General features: G+C 40.6%; 1 protein-coding gene across 4 annotated transcripts; it reads right to left on the minus strand.

Annotated features, from left to right (window-relative positions):
- Positions 1 to 1,609: 1,609 nt before the first annotated feature.
- LOC133375436 (transmembrane protease serine 12-like) lies at positions 1,610 to 16,563 on the minus strand. Of its 4 annotated transcripts, none has more exons than XM_061607013.1 (6): positions 15,903 to 16,262; positions 14,054 to 14,115; positions 10,588 to 10,789; positions 4,272 to 4,537; positions 3,209 to 3,351; positions 1,610 to 2,263 (listed from the first exon to the last, which is right to left on the minus strand). In XM_061607013.1, exons 2-6 carry the CDS (start codon positions 14,055 to 14,057, stop codon positions 2,024 to 2,026), a joined length of 855 nt encoding a protein of 284 aa, XP_061462997.1. In that variant the 5' UTR covers positions 14,058 to 14,115; positions 15,903 to 16,262; the 3' UTR covers positions 1,610 to 2,023. The 4 variants fall into 4 exon arrangements, with proteins under 4 accessions (XP_061462997.1, XP_061462996.1, XP_061462998.1 ...); XM_061607012.1 differs by having other exon boundaries at positions 15,839 to 16,262; XM_061607014.1 differs by having other exon boundaries at positions 16,170 to 16,257.
- Between the last annotated feature and the right edge of the window lie 4,244 nt (positions 16,564 to 20,807).

A 20,807-nucleotide genomic window follows, 5' to 3' on the forward strand; every position in this document is an offset into this window, starting at 1 on the left:
ATGGTGGGGAACATCATATGGACACCCGCAAATTAGTAGACACACAAGGGGGTTAGATTGCAGGTTAAAAGGAGTATGGATGGGCCCATAATCACACATACTTGGAATAAGATTTTAAATAACTACAAAGGGCTGGGATGGCAAAGGTCCTGGTGCTCTTGCCTTTGCATGTCATCAGGTAAGGCTCAACTACTTAGATACACACACATTTTCTAGCACTCCTTGTGCACCTTTTTCACTGAAATGAGTGTCATACCCTGGCCTGGTTCTCACATAATGGTAAGTCAAATTGTGGTTTAGTGTGAATGATCAAGTTAGAAAACAGCAGCTTCTTCATTCCTGCTGTGCTACTAGAAGCTAAGCCGTGGTTTGGCTTAGTGTTAAGGGCAAACTTGAGCTTGTGGTTTGTCTTGTTCCAGACAGACCATGAGTTGTAATCACTGTGTGTGAGAGAGAGGAAGTGGGTAAGATTTGTGTGTATGTATGGTATATGTGTAAAAGTAACCGATAAATGCACTTGAGCAGAGAAGCGTGTGTGTGTGAGAGAGAGAAAAGATGAGGGGGGTGGTCTGTGTATGAGAGAGATGTGTGTGTGTGGGGGGGTGGATGTGTAGTCGAGAGACTTGATAGATGAACTTGGGCAGAGAGAGGGATGGAAGTCTCATTTCACAGAAGGTAATGGGATCCAATGGAAGCTCCTCACTTTTTTTCAGTAATTTTTCTGTGTAGCCCCCTAACTGCAAGAAGCCCAGTTTTTTTGTTTAAAGTGCATTTGTTGTACTGGGGCGACAGAGTGCTTCAATCCACTTTAATTGTGCAAACCTAAATTTCTGATATGCACTTGAATCCCTCCCTCTAAATACTGACAGTCTGGAAGCAATCTATGGGGAGTTCTGATATTACTTTTTCTTATTAAAATAATATGGACTTAGAATGTGTTCACTGTAAAAAAAATGGGGGAACACACTTTGTGTTAGCACATGCTTATGCCCGTTTATTCAGGAGGAAGTCACACTGTGTTCAATGGGGCTTACTCCTTAGTAAGCATATTTCAGATTTTAGGCTGTGTTAGGTATGCTTTTTATAATTAACTAATCTGCACCATTGCTGTGTTCACTTTGCTGTAGGAGAACCAGCAGGGGGACTGATTATTAAGATCAAATTTTCTAAAACTTTCCAGTTCTTCAACTACTTGTGAATCTACTCAGTGTATTTTGCTTGCAGGACTGATTCCTGAAAAATTAACTCTTGTTTAAAGTTCTCCACACCTCTAAATCTTAGGGTTAGACACAAACAGTAGAGTGTGAAAGATTCAAGAAACTTTGCAGTGGGATTTCATATGTATTGGTATTCAACCTCAAAATATGTTTTATTTTAGAATGTTGTGGGAAAGTATGGAAGCATTAGGCAACTGTCATGCACATTTTTTCCAGAATACAAAAATAGATATTTGGAGTAGAATCATTTGAATTCCATGAATTAAGAGTCCTCTACTTAGATAAAAAATATTTCTATTATATGCTAAGTTATTTGTTTTCAGCCCATGTTCTTTAGCCCATTTTGAAGAGTGCAATTGTCATAATGTAATTACCAGCCCATAAATCATATGTAAATGAAAAGTGCCTCTTTGGTTTATATATTTAAATTAAGGATGAAATATATTTTTGAATCCACTTTAGGAGATGAAATAAAAGATTACAAAGCCCGTTTGTTGTTGAAAATAAAGGATGGGTTCCAGATTAACAATGCAATCCTTACACAAACACATCCCTTGTTGATGTGGGTGGTAGGGTTGGATGGCATGTAATCACCTCTGACATTGAGGGGGCGGAGGTTGCCCTGGCAGATGCCTCAGTGTCAGTCAGTCAGTCAGAAAGTTACTGCCAGCAGTAGTCAGCTGAAAGCCACATTGCAGGGTGAGGGCATGGCATTGGCAGCTTAGGATCTGCTAAAGAGAGATGTTTGTAAGAGGAAGAAATAAATTCAAAAACCAATTTGTACAGTGGAAGGAAAGTTTGCCTCTTTAGAGAACAAGGTGGAAGGTAATCCACCCAGTAGTCAAAGAGATCAGGACAAATGGAAAGCTCACAGTGGTTGTTTTGTCAAGAAGGTGTGAATGAATCCAACTTCTGTAATTTGCTGTGCGTATATAGATTCCTGGAAGTTTTGGTCGGCCACAGCCAACGCCATAACTGGTGATTCCTACCAGATAATACTTGGTATCATTTGGGAAATAACACATCAGAGGACCACCACTGTCTCCCTGGAACATAAAAAACAAAGATGAAAATTTGAGTGATGCGTCATTGTTACATATAGCCATCTACTTCTTTCAAAATTTTCCTCAATGCATAGGGATAATACAAGGTGTGAGCAATACCTTTCATGTTATTGTAAGCCTCCCAGAGAGCTTTGCAATTACGTGGCATATAAATAAGTAAATATCTTGAAAATATTTACAAAATTATTAATAACCAAAAGAAAATACAGATTGCTAGGAAATGAGGGTGAATCTGGAAAAGCTGAATTGAGTAATCATGCATTGGTTGAACTGCACTAACTACCATTAGGACATTTACAAAAAGTGATCATAGATATTCTGGGAATTTCAGCTACACAAGCTTAATAAACCTACCCAGAAATTTAGCCTATATACCCAGAACCAGGAGTGCATGACGATCCATCCAATCTTAGCTATCATAACAGCGTATTATGTACACAGGAGTTAAGAAGAACAATCCTCACGTGCCACCTTGGGCTTCTACTGGGAGGAATGGCAGGATATAAATCAAATAAATATTTTGAAATGTTTGGATAGAAGTAATGTGATCCAAGTGTTCCGAATGAAGAAATAAACATTCTGGCTGTTCTGTAAAGTTCCTCTGTTTTTATCTCTTACCCCCATCCCTTAGCTAACCTACAATCTTCACTGAGGTAAATAACAGTTACTAAAAATATCGGTGATGGGATTTAAAGTTTTCTATTTTCCTGCAGTGCATAAGGCATATTAGTCATTATAAATAATGAGAAATATGCAATTATGATATCGCTTGAATTTTACTGACTCTTCTAATGTCCTTTTTATCACGCAAATGACATTAACCAATATACATTTCCCAATGTGACCAACTACTGTGCTGCTACTTCGCCTTACAAAGCAACCACATGACAATAAGTTTGGCCAATATGTCTTTAAGTGGACTTTTACCTGGCAGCTATCAATGAGCCCAGTTTCGGTGCCAGCACAAAGCATATTCCATGATATTGCCCCACCATACCAATCAAATCTGTTACAGACTTTCTGTGGAATAATATCGACTTCAGCTTCTTGTAATATGCGTACGGCATGACCTATAATAAACACAGAGTATTTTTTTTGTTACTTTTGTTTAATGTTCTTGAATGTACAGGACAATATAGGTATTGGCAGCTCTGGGGCCAGTACCACTCTCCTGAGCCTAATGAACCAGAATGTATATTCATTGTTAAAAGAGGACTTTGTTTCTTGACTCCCAACATCGTCATGGATGACTTGTGTCTTGTTTCCAAATGCTTCTCCAACACTTGAGAACACACCACAGTGAATTTTGTTGTGTGTTCTGGGCAGCTTGAAGCATGTAAGTATGTGTAGCAGTTAATGGGTTTCCTATATAAGGTGATGCTTATATTTCTGCTATGTAGCTGCATAGTAGTGTCCTGAAATGTAATCTCTGGTATAGACTGGTCCACAGGTTAATGAAGTCCTCATAGAACTGCTCAAGTGCTTCCTGTCCAAGAGTCCAGATAATAAAAGATGTCATCAATGTATCTCAGGATAGTTCCTGACAGGGGATTAATATTACAAATGGGCTGTTGGCAACAAGTGTTTTTGCGTGTCAGATTTTTCCTGGAAATGGTACAGCTGAATTAAATGGGAAAAATGCAGACTGGCATTTTGATACCAGTGACATTGTGTGGACATTGCAAAAACGTGTATGTATGAACATTGAACCCACAATTACACCCATCTGGAAGCATCCTCAGGTAGAGGAGAGGCTTTGGGGGGCAGGAGCTGAGGAAGTGTTCATAAAGATGTTAGCATATTATAGAGCCATACAAGTGCCCATGACAAGGCCATTGTTCTGAAGATCCATGTTCTTCCAATGTAAGTTGCACTGAATTCAATGGCATTTACTTTCCAGCTAAATATGTTCAGGACTGCAGCCTGAGGTAACTAACCCAATTTTCACTCTTAATAATAGTTTAGTTTAAAGGAAAAATAAAAGATTTACCGTTCTCTTGTGTGCTTCCCCATCCACTTATGTAACACGGGCTGTCATTAGTCAAGATAGGAGGAATATCAGGTAAGCAGATGGGCTGAATATAGTCATTGTACTTGACAAACTTGGCAAGTTTAAACAAGGCAACATCATTTTCAAAGGTGCCCCATTCAAAATCAGAATGGACCATGATAGCTCTGACCTTGTGTATTACAGTATGAGAGTCCTGTTTATAAAGATGATGTAAGCCAATCACAGCCCTCCAAAATTCTGGATTCCTAGGACAATAAAATCCTTTGTAGGGTCAGTAATTACTACAGAAGTGCTGTTTCAGATTTGAGAGTAACAGCAAAGCAAGCTGAAAACACATGTAACACAAATCAGTTCAAGAATTACACTCTTACAACCACCTTGGGATCCACTCAGATAACAAACTTGGAATCTTGTCATAGCACACTCTTCAGTAAATATAGTGCAGGAGTTTGTGTCATTCTGTAGAACACTGTTCTTCAACCTTGGGTCCTCAGATGTTGGACTACAACTCCCATTATCCCTGACAATTGACCATGTTGTCTGGGGATGAAAGGAGTTGTAGTCCAACATCTGGGGACTCAAGGATGAAGAGCAGTGCTGTAGATTTGTTTTATGATGCCAACTATCCTCTTTGGAAATTCTATTCAGAATTTTTAAAAGCAGGTTTTTTTAGGAACTGACGAGAAAATTCGAAGATTGTTCATCCATGCAAAGAACTGCACAGATAATTTTGTGTGTGGACACGGGCCTGTTGAGTACAAGCCATTCTAAACAGCATGGCAAAGCTGAAGCCGTAAGAAAGAAAAGATAGGTGCCATTTATATTTAAAGTGGGTTAGATAATCTTCCATGATATCAGGCTCTTTTAAAACATGAGCCTATGGTGAAAATCCAGAAGATCCTTTTACAGGTAAATTCTGTTGAACTTCCAAGTACTGAATCCAAAATGGGTCTAGCTGTGTTGGAAAAAAAACGGATCATCCTAGCTGTTGGGCAACAGTGACTCATTAAGGTGGGCTCTGATCTGAAGGGTTCTCTAGAACATTTTCAGGCAAACTGAGGGGAAGGTTAAGGTGGGCAAAAGGGGAGGAGAAAAATTAGTTTGGTGGAGAGAGCTGCCTCATGCAGGTGCAGAGCTGCTACAATTGGTGGCCAAGCAGGTCATCGTGTTCTGCAGTACCACAACTGAAACACATCATTATCACAATGTCATTCCAGTCAAGGCATTTTGGGGAAATGTAGCAGCCCACCTGGCAACTGATGGCAGCAGTTTTGCTTGAAGTAGTGGGAAAAATTGTTTTAAGCAAGCTGGGGGATGGGGGAGATGCTGCTGTTTTTATCAGTAAGCCCCCATCCCTGAAAACTGTTCACCTCTCTCCCAGAACTGAAAATACCCTCCTATTTGGCAACTTAGGTTAACTTGTTTATTGAGATAAAATATATGGAGTACAATAAAAATTGAAGCACTGCATCAGTGTTAAATATAGCCTACTACTTCTTTCAAAATTTTCGTCAATACCAATCTTGTTCGATTTGGACCGGCTGCATGCCCCATACCCCACTCGGCCAAAGTCTATATAATTGCAGCAACAGCATATTCTTTGGAAAATTTAGTCCTGCCCCCATTTCCCTTTCCTCTTTCTGCTCTCTCTTGTATCATTTTCTAGACTTTTACGTTATTTCGAGCTGCCCTCTCATTCATCATATATGATCACACATGGACTGATCTACCATGGAGGATCAAGCAAATGCTAACTAAAAACGGGCAGTGTGAAGTGTCAGTCTAGGACTGGGAATATCTAAGTTCAAATCCTCACTCACCCATGAAGCTCACTGGCTGAACCTGGGCCAGTGATACACTCTCAACCTAACCTACCTCAAAAGGTTATTATGAATATGAAATGGTCGGATGAAGAACCATGTATGCTACTACCCAGAGCATCTTGTAGAAAATGCTGGCTATAAGCATAATAGGATACCATCTATTTCATATTTTATTGTTGCATTTACATGTTGCCTTTTCTCCAAGGAGCTTGCTTTATTTATATCCCATTTTTCCTCCAAGGAGCTCAAGGTAGCGTATATGCTTCTCCCCTTCCTCATTTTATCATCATAACAACCCTATGAGTAAGTTTAAGAGACTGTGTCTGACCCAAAGCCACCCAGGTGAGCTTCACAGCCAGTAAGACTTTGAAACCTGGTCTCCTAGATCAGCACTCTAACCACTACACATTGCCTTTTCATAGATAGCAGAGGTGGAAGGGGCCTACAAAGCCATCGAGTCCAACCCCCTGCTCAATGCAGGAATCCAAATTGTGAAGAGACTAATACGGTACACCTTGAAGCTGGCCATATATAGTTTGTTAGCTCACTGCCCCCTGTGTTTTCCTACAATAATATTAGCCTGCTTGAAATCTGAAACTACTGTATTTATTTGTCTGATAAAACATGCTTGCCTCAGTTAAAACTGTTTTCTTTGTTGAAATAGTTACTCCTTCCTACAAACAAAACATATTTAAGAGCTCAGCAGGATGCATTGTATAGTTGCAAATTGTCTGAACATTTAAAAAGTCTTTGTAGTACTCCTATACTCCTAGAGCACTGAACTCCTGATGTGAACATAGCTTACTCCTATGTTGTCAGACCTAATACTAACAAATCTTGTGAGAAGAGCCCAACGAATGAGTATGTATTCACTAATAGGCAAAAATCCTTGCGGTTTAAGAATGTACCTATAGCTAATAGATATTTCTATCAAACTTTAAAAAGCAGGGAAATTAGGTAGCTCTAGCAAATGCACCAGGGGAGCAGGAGACTTGACCTCCTCTCTGAGATTGTACTGCCCTACAAATTTGTAAAAATGCAAACACAGTTTGGGTTGGTCTTTCACAGTCCAATCCACTTCTGGTGTAGCAAGCATTTGGTAACGTGCCTCTGAGCATATGGTGAGTGGTGGCAAGACCTGCCATCTCCAAAGACGGAGAATTACATTTTTGTATGTTTGTTGTTCTTTGCTTCTTTTCTGTGTTACTAATGTTTCTACAGAGAATTTAACCTAGAAAATTTTATTTCTCTCATTATTCATCCTAGAAATCTGTGTCAAATTTTTATTAATTTCAAAGCCTTTTTATTGGTCAATGTTATATGATGGTGAAGATAGCCTTTTTTGTTTCAGACTGGTGGTTATGCTCTATTTCTATTTGGGTGCATAAACAGTTGAATCTGAAACTGCAGTTTGATGTAAAATCAGACTGATTACAATATGTTGTTACTTAAGCAATGACTCTAGCTGTTGGAAAAAACAAACTTGGCCTGCCCAAGATGCATGTTTTTAGCCTGCTATGCTAATACTACTCCACTTAAGGAAAGGTGGAAATGGTCAATTAAAAACATAGAGCACGTCTAGAATTTTGCTAGAATATATTTCACCTCCCACTGTTTTATCCTGTGCAAACTGAGACACTGCTTATGTTCACTGGAGACTATTCTACAGAACAGTCAGTGCCATTCTTCCACAATTGTTTTTGGAGCTTTTTTTTTTAGTGTTGCTGTAGTTCGCATATTCACAGAAACAGAAGCAAAAGAAAATGATTTACTATAGGAAACTTCACTAAAATTGCAAAGTAAATCAAACATATTTAAAGTGACTATCTGAACGATATTAACTGTTTTAATACAGTTGCTTCCTCCCTGTTAAAACAAGATCAGCACAGCACATGTCTTGTTTGTTATTTGGGCTGGCTGCAGGTGTTGCCACCACTCACCATATGCTCAGAGGCACGTTACCAAATTCTTCCAAGCTACACAGCAAGTGGATTGGACTGTGAAAGTCCAACCCAAATGGTGTTTGCATTTTGACCAATTTGTAGGACATTACAATATCTCAGAGAGGAGGTCAGGCCTCCTCCCCTGGTGCATTCACTATAGCTGCCCAATTTCCCTGCTTTTTAAAGTTTGATAGAAATATCTGTGGGCTATAGGTACATTCTTAAACTGCAAGGTTTTCTCCCGTATTAGTGAATTTCTCTGCTTTTTAATCCAGGAGGTAAGAAATAGGATCCTGTGCAAGTATGACGAGAATGGATTGATCATTTGCATGCGTATTGAGTTCAGTGGAATTTACTCCCCTGCAATCATACTTAGGATGGGTGAAACTGACCACAGGGAGAGGGGAGGGGAGGATTGATCATTTGCATTTCCTACAGGAGTTTATTACAGGGACTGGATTAAATGAAATGTTCAAGTTGTCTGGCAGCCAACCCAGAATATGAAAGCTTTAGTATTATATAGCAGTGGTTCCCAACCTGGGGGCCACGAAGTAATCTGAGGGGGCAGTGAACAGTAAAGAAATAAATTATTTATTGTAAAAATTCTTCACTCCCTGGGTGCTGTCTGCTCCCCACTGACACTGCAGATGACACCTTCCCCTTGCCCCAAACAAGAGGGGAGGAGTTGGTGAAGAGGCAGATTGCGTTTCTGGTATGTCAAGGGCAGGTGTCTGCCTATAAAACACGTGGCAGACGCAGGAGGCTGAGGGTGGAGCTACCAGGAAGAGGGGATTACTATCACCATCTCTCGTCTCCTTGTACTGCCACCACCGCTGCTGCTGCTCAGAAAAGAGGGCTTTTCGTAAAGCAGAAAGAAGCTGTTTCCTTCTTCCTGCCTGGCAGCTGGCCTGCCTGCCTTTCTTGGCTCCTGCTTCGTTGACATTTCCTTTTAAAAATTCTTATTTGCAAGGCCATCCAGATGTCGTCTTCAGCCCAGACAGAGCCAAGAAGCAGTGAGGAAGCACAGGATGTGTGTACCAGTGTCCCTCCTTTCTTCCATCCCCCAATCTCTCTCTCCAAGATGCTGTGGCAGTTGAGGGCTCCCCCCCCAACGTGCCTGAATGCATGCATGCCTGCAGTTGCTTGCAGGAGGGGCAGGTGTGTTTGTATGTCTCTCTGATCTATCTTCTGCTCCGCTTTCATTCTCCAAGTGCACGCTAACAAAGTCCTCAGTTCTGATGATCATCCCAAGGCCTAAAAGCACTAACCCCCTCCTCAATCTGTGCACCTTGTTGTCTGCAGTGCATAATCTAGCATCTCCATCACCAACACACTGCTGCTTCTTGATTATTATTAAAAAAAAAGAAAGAAGAAAAAGTTCAGTGGGTTGGTTGAGGCTGGTATTCAGTAGTGTAGTGGCAAATTCAGACATACAGGGTCCCTTCATGTTAATCACAGCCATGCCCCTCCCCATTTTTTTGCTGTGGGGTTGAGAATGAGATCCTTGTTAATGCCTAGGAACCAATAAGCATGAAAGAGGAGAGTGTTAGCACTGAGAAGAGTATCCTCCGTAGCTGACTTGCCTCCTTGCACTCAGATTGGCTCCAATCAACAGGAAAGAAGCATGTTAGAAGATTCTTATCAGTGGCTAACGCACTCCCTTTCATGTTGATTGACTTCTAGGACGTTGAAGATGCTGAAGACATTGGGACCCTGCTCCCCAAAATGTAAAGGGTCTAAGAGACCCTGAGACCCTGCACGACTACAACACTGCTGGTATTGCAGCAGAAATGTCTTTATTTAACTATTACTGCACTGATATCCCACCTTTCCTTAAAGTTGCTCAATCCTTACCCCAACCCTGTGAGATAGGCTGAAAGACTGTGTTTGGTCCAAGGTCACCAGTAGGCTTCATGGCTGGGTGGGGATTTGAACCTGGTTCTTAGTCCAACACTGTAATCCACTGGTGTTGGGAGCCAGGACTGTACATCTTCAGACCGGGGGGGGGGGAGAGGATACCAATTTGATTTTGACCTTTGATTAAGAAAAGAAAGCAGCACCTCCCTGACTGCAGGGAGCTTTTAATGGAAAGGGATATCTGGATATATGATTTTGCCACACAGCATTTTCTCAATTAACAGAGACTAAAATTACAATTATCATGTGGGGGGGCATGAAATTTTTTTAGCTTATAAAGGGGTCCTGTACTCATAAAGATTGGGAACCACTGTTATATAGCATAGTAGGGGAAGGTTTCAAAAGGGCAAGAAAGACAAATGTCTTTTTTCTTTTCTGTCCTGAAACATTCCTTTTACCCCTAAGCCATGACCAGCAATACAAGGCTCCTGTTCCAGGCTGATTGAAGACATGAACCAGAACACTCCTGTTAAGGGCTAGCGATGTACTGAAACATTTAGTTCCAGATCACCTCTTGTAGATAGACTTCACAATTTAGCCAATGCTTTTTTTGATTAATACCTATTCCTCAGACATAAAACTGACAGAGATTTAGAACAGAAATATACATACCTAGTTGTTTTAATGCAGTGTGCCGCTGTCAACACTGAATTGCTATTAATTAAAGATCCACCACATATATGGCGGTAAAATCCATTAGGGGATTGAACTTGCAGACTAACTTGCCATGGCCAGGCTCCCAGCTGAGCATCATGTCCACCTATAATCCGCATCCCTGTTGCTGTCTCATCCACAAGAGGTCTTGTTCCACATTCTAGAAATCAAGAGTTATACTGATGAAATGCAGTGTGTTTAAGAGTTCGGTGAAACACAGCAAGCATTCAGGAGTAACACAGCACATTAGAGCCATCGTTTCAAACTATCAGTTTGACACAGTAGTTCTGTTATTGGATCACGTTCTGTTGGAGAGACTGTGCAAGCCTGAAGGTACAATAAGGGTTTATGAAGAGATACAAAAGAATACTTTTTAAAAGTATTGTTAAAAAAGGTATATAAAACACACAAACACGAACGAATAGGGGAAAAAAGCACTACAATTCAACAAGCTGAGTACTTTCTATTACAAAACAAAATACTTAATGAAAAATATGATAACATAGTAGAAAGTCTGGATCAAACAGCAAGTCTAAGTTGAAATCTGACAGAGGTTCACAATTCTGCAGCAGATTCAAAGAGAAGCCTGAGAAGACTTGCAGCAGATCCAGGTCTGTTTATTGTCCAGACAAAATGATAAAGGAGAAGTAAAGTTTAAATAGAGGTCAAGGAGCAGATCTCATTCCATTTAATTTTGCAGCACCAACCTGAAAAGGCTCAATTCAAATCCCCACCCAAGGGAAGCATCACGGTCCCCATCACAGTAACATTCAAAATCCCATTTACATTCAAGATCCAGTTTACAAGATTAGCATGAAAACTCATTTCCCTTTTTACATGATTATGATACATTTTTAATGCAAGCCCAGAAGTCTTTTTTATTATTTTAATCATAGAAAACTGTTCAGTTGCATAAAGAAAACCACATTAACAAGGCAAAGGTGTGCAGTATCTAAAACTTTCTGTAAGGCTATATGGAAGGTTGTGTAAAACAGCAGAAAAATATCCTTTTTCTAGAAATTAGGGTATACATTTGATTTTTTTTATAGTGCCCCGGAGTGGAAAATAGGTTTTATATAAAAACTCTGTGCACAGAAGGCTTTTGCAAAGGTAATTCACCCTAAATATTTCCACTATTAAAATTAATTTATCAGGGGTGTAGTTGTGCAGGGTCTAAGTGGGTCAGACCTTTTAGTTTTTTGGGAGCCAGGTTCCAGCAGGGTCCCTATGTCTTCAGAATCCTATGAGCCAATCAGCATGTGTTAGCTGCTAAGAAGTCTTCTAACTTGGTTCCTTGTCATTTCCAGCTGACTGGAGCCAGAGTGAAAGCAGGACCTTTAGTGTAGTGGCACCTACCCTTTGGAATTCCCTCCCCTTAAGTATTAGACAGGTGCCATCTCTGTTATCTTTTTGGCATCTACTGAAGACCTTCCTCTTTCAACAAGCCTTATTAAATACAGATCCTATCCCAGTCTGCATCTGTGTTGGAATTGCTTTTGAAGATGTTTTTAAAGCTTTTTTAAAAATATGTTTTTAACGATGTTTTATTTTAATGTTTTTACAGATGTTTTGTTTTAATATATTATCTGTTTTTAAGATGTTTTAGAGTGTTTTTAGTGTTTTGTTTGCCGCCCTGGGCTCCTACTGGGAGGAAGAGTGGGATATAAATTTAATAAATATAATAATAATATTAGTTCCTTCTTCAAAAAAACACATTGTGGAGAGTGAGAAGTTTGTAATTGCAGAAGAAGAGAAAGTGAACCCTGATGATAGCATCCAATCTACATCATCAAGTGGTTTAGTAGCAGCAGGGGATAAACATATAGACACTGAATTCAGTAATTCAAGCAATATCTCTGACAGTGACAGAGAAGCAGAAAGCAATACTCAGGCCTGGCCAGATTGTTCTATAATCTTAGAAGGCTATATAATCTTAGAAGGGGGCGTGGCTATGACTATTATGAAGGGACCCTACACTTCTGAATTTGCCAGTACACTACTGCATGGCTTGCTTCTAAAAGTGCACAAGAGCCTAACTGAACTAGTCAGATATGCTTAAAAAGATGATTAAAATTTAAGCCAACATTAAGTTTGAATTGGAACACTTTACCTGTGCTCCACTTTACGTTGCTAAGTTACTTCTTCTTACACTGTCACCATCTTGAGAGTATTGACAAACCTAATAAAATGGCCCTTTCTAACTTTGCATGATGCAGTTTTGCCTAACAAAATTAAGCTAGTATGAAGTGATGACTTTGCATTTTTGGTTCCCAAGTTCTTTGGTCGTTCATTTTGCTGTCATCTTATTAACACCTTGTCTTGTTACACTAACCCAAACTATGGCTTAGAGTGGGATTGCTTGAGCATGTGGGCTCCTGGAAAGAAGCTTGCAGTGGCTTTGCTGCTCCCTGGTCCTTTTTGCTATCACACTGCACTGTGCTAAGCCAAGGTTTGGCTTAATGGGTCACAGCCTTGTGATTTTTATGCAATGTGTAGCTTGACTTCTATAAAATTAAACCAGTGACTAAAAGAATAACATAGGCACTTCAATTTAATAGTCTTTTACATTATCTTATCCTTTTTTTTACACAGGAGCGTGCTATCAATCCCCATTTCTGAAATTCCTAGTTGTTGTTTAATACAGTTAACCACATGTACCAAACGAGTCAGCATTTCCTTACATTTTTCCTGCAGTTTCATTGTTAGCTTTAATATCTCCAACTGCTTCCATATATTCCTGTTCTACTTTGGTTGGTTTTCTGGAATCCTTCCAGTATTTAATGTATAATATCCATGCTATCATGAGTATATATAACACCTGTATCTGGCTTGTTTGTTTTTTTGTATACTATACTTCATCTAATTTAATAAAAATGTTAATATGTTCATTGTTATTTAAGCGCTGAAAAACTTCATTTATCACTTCAGTCACCATGATCCAAAAATTTTCTGCCTTAGGGCATTTCCACCAAATATGGATGGTACACCAACAGAATCTCAACTGTGTGTTTATGTATTTATTGTTGTTATAGCTTTTATGTGAGCCACCCAGAAAATATTAAAAATATTTATTTTATACAAATGAAGCAAACTGTAACATGTTTAGCACTATTTAACATCCACTGAGGTTCAAACCAGATTTTTATAAATTTATTTGTAGGAAAATGCAGTCTTGAAGCAGGGTTTCTGAAGTTAAATTACAGCAGTAGCGTTGAAGAGAAGCGAGAGCTCTACTATTCTATGATTCTATAGTGGCAGCTGGACAGCCACCTTTTGGGTATGCTTTACATTGGATTCCTGTATTGAGCAGGGGCTTGGACTCAATGGCCTTACAGGCCCCTTCCAACTCTACTATTCTATGATTCTAAGTGGGTAAGAGGGAAAGTTTTGATTGCAAAAAACAGAGCACAGAGGAAAAGCTTACCCATCACCTCCTTTCCTGCTGTTGGTCACCTGCGCGATCCTCCCCACCGCGAGTGCATTTTTCTGAAAAGAGAACACCTAGGATGCTTCTAGATTTCATGAAGGTTCCTAGTGCTCTAAAATCATTGCTTTTTACACTGTACGCTATAAGCAGAATGACAATGGACTTTTCACATATTAGCAGTTTTTTGGGGCACACATCTTGCTGTGGTCGGTCCACACCATTAGAATCATAGCTTTGAGGGCAGGGAAAAAGACAATTCCTCCTCTTCCTCCCCTTACTTCCTTAAAGTGTATAAAATTATGCATGGCATTGAGAAAGTGGATAGATAAACGTTTTTCTCCCTCTCTCATAATACTAGAACTTGTGGACATTCAAAGAAGCTGAATGTTGGAAGATTCAGGACAGACAAAAGGAAGTACTTCTTTACTCAGCGCATAGTTAAACTATGGAATTTGCTCCCACAAGACGCAGTAATGGCCACCAGCTTGGATGGCTTTAAAAGAAGATTAGACAAATTCATGGAGGACAGGGCTATCAATGACTACTAGCCATGATGGGTGTGCTCTGCCACCCTAGTCAGAGGCAGTATGTTTCTGAAAACCAGTTGCCGGAAGCCTCAGGAGGGGAGAGTGTTCTTGCACTCAGGTCCTGCTTGCGGGCTTCCCCCAAGCACCTGGTTGGCCACTGTGAGAACAGGATGCTGGACTAGATGGGCCACTGGCCTGATCCAGCAGGCTCTTCTTATGTTCTTAATACACTTGCAGACTATTCAGAGGGGTCCTGCTGTTTACAAAAGAAAAATCTTATCTATAAAGTAGGAGTAGGGGATTAACTTTATTGTTGCCCTCTGCCCTTTTCTCTTAGTTCACCAAATTGTTTTCTTCCTACACTTCAATGCAGAAAGCAAAAAAGGGGAAAAACTGGAGTTTAAAGAAGTCTGAACTAGGCACCTTCAATACCAGCACTGAAATTGTCGGTTTAAGTATAGGATTCATTTTAACTTTTTAAAACTTTTTTTTAATGAGGTGCATGTTGCATGAAAGTACTGAGGTTTTCTTTTGCTCAACAAATTATGGAAATTCTCTCTTCCGGAGCTTACAAAGGGACAAGCTGAGAAGAATGAACATAAGTATAAAGAAACACTGGCTGCATGGGACCTCATCATGAAATACATTAAATGACAGTTAAGAACTTTAAGGATAGAGATTGACTTCATCCTATGTCATTATTATTTGATAATTTAGAAGACTGTTAAACCATAACTCAAATTCAATTATTTTTCCAAACCATTATATTTATTAAGCATTTATTTGATAATGAAAAATGTTAACATTTCTGAACTGCAATACTTTTTATTCTATCCTTTGATATACTTTTTAAATCTGTACTCTGATACTCTTCTGTGTCACTTTAGTTTTTTCTCCCTTAGAGCAATAAAATTAAAAAAGAATAAACAGAACCTCAAAATAAATGCTGCTAGTGCTGTCCTGAAATGCTTATTTGAAGAATGTTATTAGTCTGAACTGTGACAAAGTAAACTTTCCTATACAAAACATGTGTTTCTATGTATACGTGGGTGCTTCCAAGCAGGCTTGAGCCCCAGGACCTTTCCCTTGGGACCTAAACTCCACCAGATACTGTGGCCAACGCCGTGTGCCAGGAAGAGGGGGAAAGAGACTTCGTCGCCCTCTCCCCCTAAGCAGCTTCTCACAGCGGCAGTCCTACGTGTCTCGACCTTCTGGCAAAACAGTAAGCCCACTTAACTTAGAAGAGCCCAGTAACCTCAGGACGGAAAGAGTCTGCCGAGTATCCCACCGCGCAACCCCCTCCGAGATGCATTTGCCACCTTCATTCCATATGGGCGACTTTCGCAGTGGTTGGGCACACTTGCGTCTTGCGCATTTCGCGCCCAAAATGTGACCCTCTTGAACCCGCAGTCTGCAGGGGCTAGTAGTTTGGAGAAGTTTCCCCTCCCACCACTGGAAGGGTGCATGCGCAGTTCATTTCGCGGCCTAGCGCCTAACGCGTGAAGGAACCTGTCCGGCCCAAAGTTCTCTCGACGCCAACGGACCACCCAGCACACCGTGAAAGGCAGGGAGGAAGCCGCGCGCACCGTGTGTAGGAGCCACAGACGACAGAGCTTTGGGTAGGGATTTACACAGCAGCGCAACCAGCGCCAATATGGGTGCGAAGCAAAACCGCCGCATCGTCCGTCGAAGAAAACAAATGGCGATCAACTCCCCCTTCCCGCGGCGGGAGTAACGCTGACCATCACGTGACGGATGGGAGAGTGGCCTCGCGCGAGAAGTTCCTCGTGGCGCGCGGCTGTCTCGGGCTGCTGATTTACGCCTCTCTTAACAGGATGTTTATTATCCGTCTTATATCCCTAAGACAAGGCGGGGCCTGCTTTGGAAATAGTGTTGGGAGATGGGATCTGCACGGGGTGCGAAAGTGAGGCGTGCAGGATGAGCCCGACTTCTTTCAAGGCTTGCCGTGGCAAAACCTCCCTTTTTTTCAATACCATGGTCTGTGCTGCCCTGGTGTTGACATAAAGGAAAGAAAAAGAAATATATGAAAGCCTCTGAAAGTGAAGCTAAATGAGCTGAGCAAGAAAGGAATGTTTACTCGATTTTTGTTGTGTGACTTCAAGTTAATTACAACTTATGGCGACGCTATGAATCTGCTACCTCCAATAGTTACTCTGCTTAAATCCTGTTAAAAGATCGCCGACAGAATGCACCTCTAGCTTTCAGAAGATAAAGGTAAAGGTGTCCCCGCACTTGTAGTGCTAGTCGTTTCCGACTCTTAGGGTAATGTCTTGCGACGTTTACTAGGCAGACCGTATATATGGGGTGGGATTGTCAGTTCCATCCCCGGCCTTTCTTTACCCCCCAGCATATGCCAGGTACTCATTTTACCGACCACGGATGGATGGAAGGCTGAGTGGATCTCGACCCCTTTTACCAGAGATTCAACTTCCTCCTTCTGTTGGAATCGAACTCCGGCCGTGAGCAAAGCTTTGGCTGCGTTACCGCTGCTTACCACTCTTCACCATGGAGGAAGATAGATGGGGTTTTTTAGAGGTACTTTAAAATAACATTTCTGTATCTTCCCATTCAGGAATTTTTTTCTCGTATTTTTAAATTCTTTATCAACAACTTTATTGAATCTCTCCCACCACCCATTTCCTTTCAAGTTTTCATGTATGCAAAATATGTCCAGTAAATGCAGGAAAGCATATTGGAAAACTTGGGGGGGTATGTAAAAGAAGGCAGGGCTCTGACCTTTTCATCATGTGTTGAAGAGAGAATTTTGACGAGTGACGCTTGTCCTGCAGGCCTGAAAAGATGTGCACTTGCTCAAATTCCTTCTTTTACACAACTATTATGGCTGCAGCACCAGGCATGCTTACAGTAGGGCCCTGCTTATACGGCGGATTCCGTTCCGGACCCCCGCCATAAAGCGGAAATAGCCGTAAGGCGGAACCCCATTTACTTTAATGGGGCGCGTCGTGCGAAAATGCTGCAAAAGCGGCTTTTAAAGAGGGGAGGAAAGCTGCCGCATTAGCGGAACGCCTACTGTACTTGTAATCAGGCTTAGTTTTGAGTTTGGTGACTCATCTGGAGCCCTCACCTCCTTTTCACCTTATTAGTCGAAGGACAACTACATATATATATTGACATTTTCAGAGGCTTTTAACTTTTTCTGCCTGCTCCCTTGCTTGTATACCAGAATGGAATTTCACAATTACAATTTCCCATTCTTTAGTTTTCCTTGTGTACTTTTCCCCACTGAGGTTAGTCTCATACTTTGTAACATGTTGAGCTAGGAAGAACAGCCTGGAACAAGAATGAGAAAGAACCCTTTATATATTTATTTGAGGATTTCTAGTCCCCCTTTACTGTCAGAGAAACACTCAGTGGCACATATCAATAATAAACAATAAAACAAAACCAAGGAAATTAAACATAAAACAATACAGCAAGATATAAATGGGTTGTATTCAACTAAGTCCTATTCAGAGTAGACTCACTGAAATCAATGAATGTAAGTTAGTCAGGTTTATTAACCTTCAGCAGATCTACTTGGAGTAGGATTTAGCACTGGATAAAGCCCTGAAGCATCAAATTTAACACTGAAACCATAGCGTGCCAATAAAATTCATGCAGTGATAGAGAAAAGGCTTGCTGAAACAGAATCTTTGGCCAGTGGTGGAATACTAGTAAAATAGGAGACAACCACATTTCTCAGGTAAGGTTGCTTGTTTACTTTGTTGCTAGCCACCTTGAGCTCAACTGAGGAAAGATGGGGTATAAATTTTGAATAGGTAAAACACTGCAGCAGAAAAGGCCCCTTGACGCTTTTTTGCTAACCATATATTAGAAAGTGGTAGAATGCACAGAATGGCATCACTAACCCATCTCAGTGGATGGGCAATTTCATACTGGTAGAGAGTGTCTGTAAATATATTTAGTATGTTTTAGAATGTTTTTAGTGTTTTGTTTGCAGCCCTGAGCTCTTGCTGGGAAGGAGGATGGGATATAAGTCTAATAAATAATATTGGTCCTAAGCCATTTAGGGCAGGAGTGGCTAACCTGTGGCTCTCTAGAATGATGTGGGCTTCCAAATCCCACTAGTCCTGGCCAGCATGGCCACTGATGATGGAAGCTGTAGTCCAGCAACACATCCTTTCTGGATCTGGCAGCTGGCTGAGACACAGGGGCAGGTGTTTTTTTTATATCTTTGAGGGTACAGGGTAGCTGGAGCTCACCGACCAGCCTGATGTTTCTCTTGTATCTTCCTGGTTCTCTTCAACAATTGCCTGGCTTGGACAATAGCCATAGGAAATACTAGGCCAAGGATTAGTAATTTAATAGTCCTCTCTCTTCCTCTACTGTTCCGACTGCCTTACACTGAGATGGACCATCGGTTCATCTAGCTCATTGTTGACACACTGACAGTGGCTCTCCAGGGTTTCAGACAGGAGGCTTTCCCACCCTACCCAGAGATGCCAGGGATTGAACCTGGGACCTTCGGCATGCAACACACATTTAACTTGCATGAAACAACCCTTTTTGCTTTACCAGTTCTTTGATTTGCAGCAAATACTTTTTGTATTTAAATTTTCAATAAACAAATAACAAAACAGTAACTGGGTATACAGAATCATTTGTTCTGCCCATCTTTTTATCATAGTAATGATCATTTTTACAGCTCAGAGTTATATTAAAGGCTTAGGAGCAGGCCAGGCATGTTTGCTGGGTAGAGAGAATCATAAATGGGTCTTATCTCCAAATAAGTGTTTAGGATTACAGCTTTAATGTATTTCTAATATTTTGATAACTAGCAGCCCGGCCTTCTGAGAGGAAGAGGCCAGCAAGAAGAATAGATCACACTCCATGTCAGGAAATGGGTGCTGTGGAGATGCAGTAGTGCTGAAAGCTGTGATGGAGGCCATCTTGCTAGGTCTGTTAAGAATGGACTGCCCGTAATACTTATGGGCTGGTTCATCAAGTTGTTGAACATTTTCAGTATTAGTCTGTAGAGTTTTTAAATCAGTGTTTCCTCAGCATCTGAGTTTATTGACCCCTTGATGAGCTTACAAAGTTGTCAATGACCCCAAATGAAATAAAGTCAATAAATATTAACAGTCGCCATTACTAGAAATCATAAAATGTAAAAACACCAGGAATACTGTTGTATTATGGAAATCTTATTGAATACAGACTTTTTCATTGTCAAGAGAGGTGCACTTTGTATATGTACATGCCCTTTATTTCTGAGGCTCATAGTTCCAAATTAAAGTTTTTTTGCACTATACATCAAAAACTTCTTTTCCACCCCAGGTCTTTATTACTCCTGTGCACAGTCTCATTGACCCCAGGTGGTTTAATATCGACCACTTTGGGAAATGCTGGTTTAAATGCATATTTAACATAAAGAATATGGTAGTCCTACAGGCATGTTAAAAGTACCGTAGGAACAGAGTTGCCAGCTTTTGAACTGTCTCCTCTACAAACCCCTTTTACTAGCAATTTCATTGGCAAAACATTGCAGATGGTAATAGCTACATTACAAACATACTTCAGTTTCATATCAACATAGGCAGCTATCTTTTATAGTATCAGACTTTTGTCTATTCTAGTGTTCACTACACTGATGGAGGTTCTTGGACAAGAAATTTTTCACATCACCTTCCATCAGGTCCTAATGAGGTGCTAAGGATTGAACCTGGGATCTCCACACAAAACGTGCTCTGCCATTGAGCTATGATCCCTCTCCTTACCAGTTAAACTGCCATGCCACCATGCCCCACCGCAAAGAATCCTAGGAATTGTTTGATGCAAATACTGACAATTCTTTGGAGGATCCATAGTCCCCACTCAGAAAATGTTCAGTTCCGTGTCAGGAAATCTTTACCTGCTGATTTCTGCAGATCAAACCTCTTACAATCACACAAGCTGCCCAGGCTGATTTCTTTTTGGGGAGCTAGTTAGCAATGCTATGCAGAGGTATGTTTACATATTTATAGCTTAAAAAAGCATGCAGAAGCCTTTACAGTTCTTAACTTGTGAATCAGCTATTTAAAGTGATGTTAGTACTGCTTTAATTGATTTAGTTGATTTAAGTGAGCTATGACTTAATGTGCTCTAAGGTTTTTTCCAGCATGCTCTGTATTTCATTCTGTAACTACATTCCTTTCAAAGAAGTAACCTCCTTTCTTGAAAAATTATCTTTAAAAATGCAATCC

The sequence above is a fragment of the Rhineura floridana genome, unplaced genomic scaffold (genome assembly GCF_030035675.1).
Source record: "Rhineura floridana isolate rRhiFlo1 unplaced genomic scaffold, rRhiFlo1.hap2 scaffold_40, whole genome shotgun sequence".
In the NCBI taxonomy this organism is placed as follows: Eukaryota; Metazoa; Chordata; class Lepidosauria; order Squamata; family Rhineuridae; genus Rhineura; species Rhineura floridana.

Bases quoted from the DNA above. Each gene is read 5' to 3' on its own strand.
- LOC133375436 (XM_061607011.1), bottom strand. From the start codon at position 16,263: ATGCGGCGGTTTTGCTTCGCACCCATATTGGCGCTGGTTGCGCTGCTG. The intron at 10,790-16,169 runs GTGCGCGCGGCT...CTTGATTTCTAG, and splicing joins GTCTGTGGCTCCTACACACG to AATGTGGAACAAGACCTCTT. The intron at 4,538-10,587 runs GTATGTATATTT...TTATTGTCCTAG, and splicing joins CACTGCATTAAAACAACTAG to GAATCCAGAATTTTGGAGGG.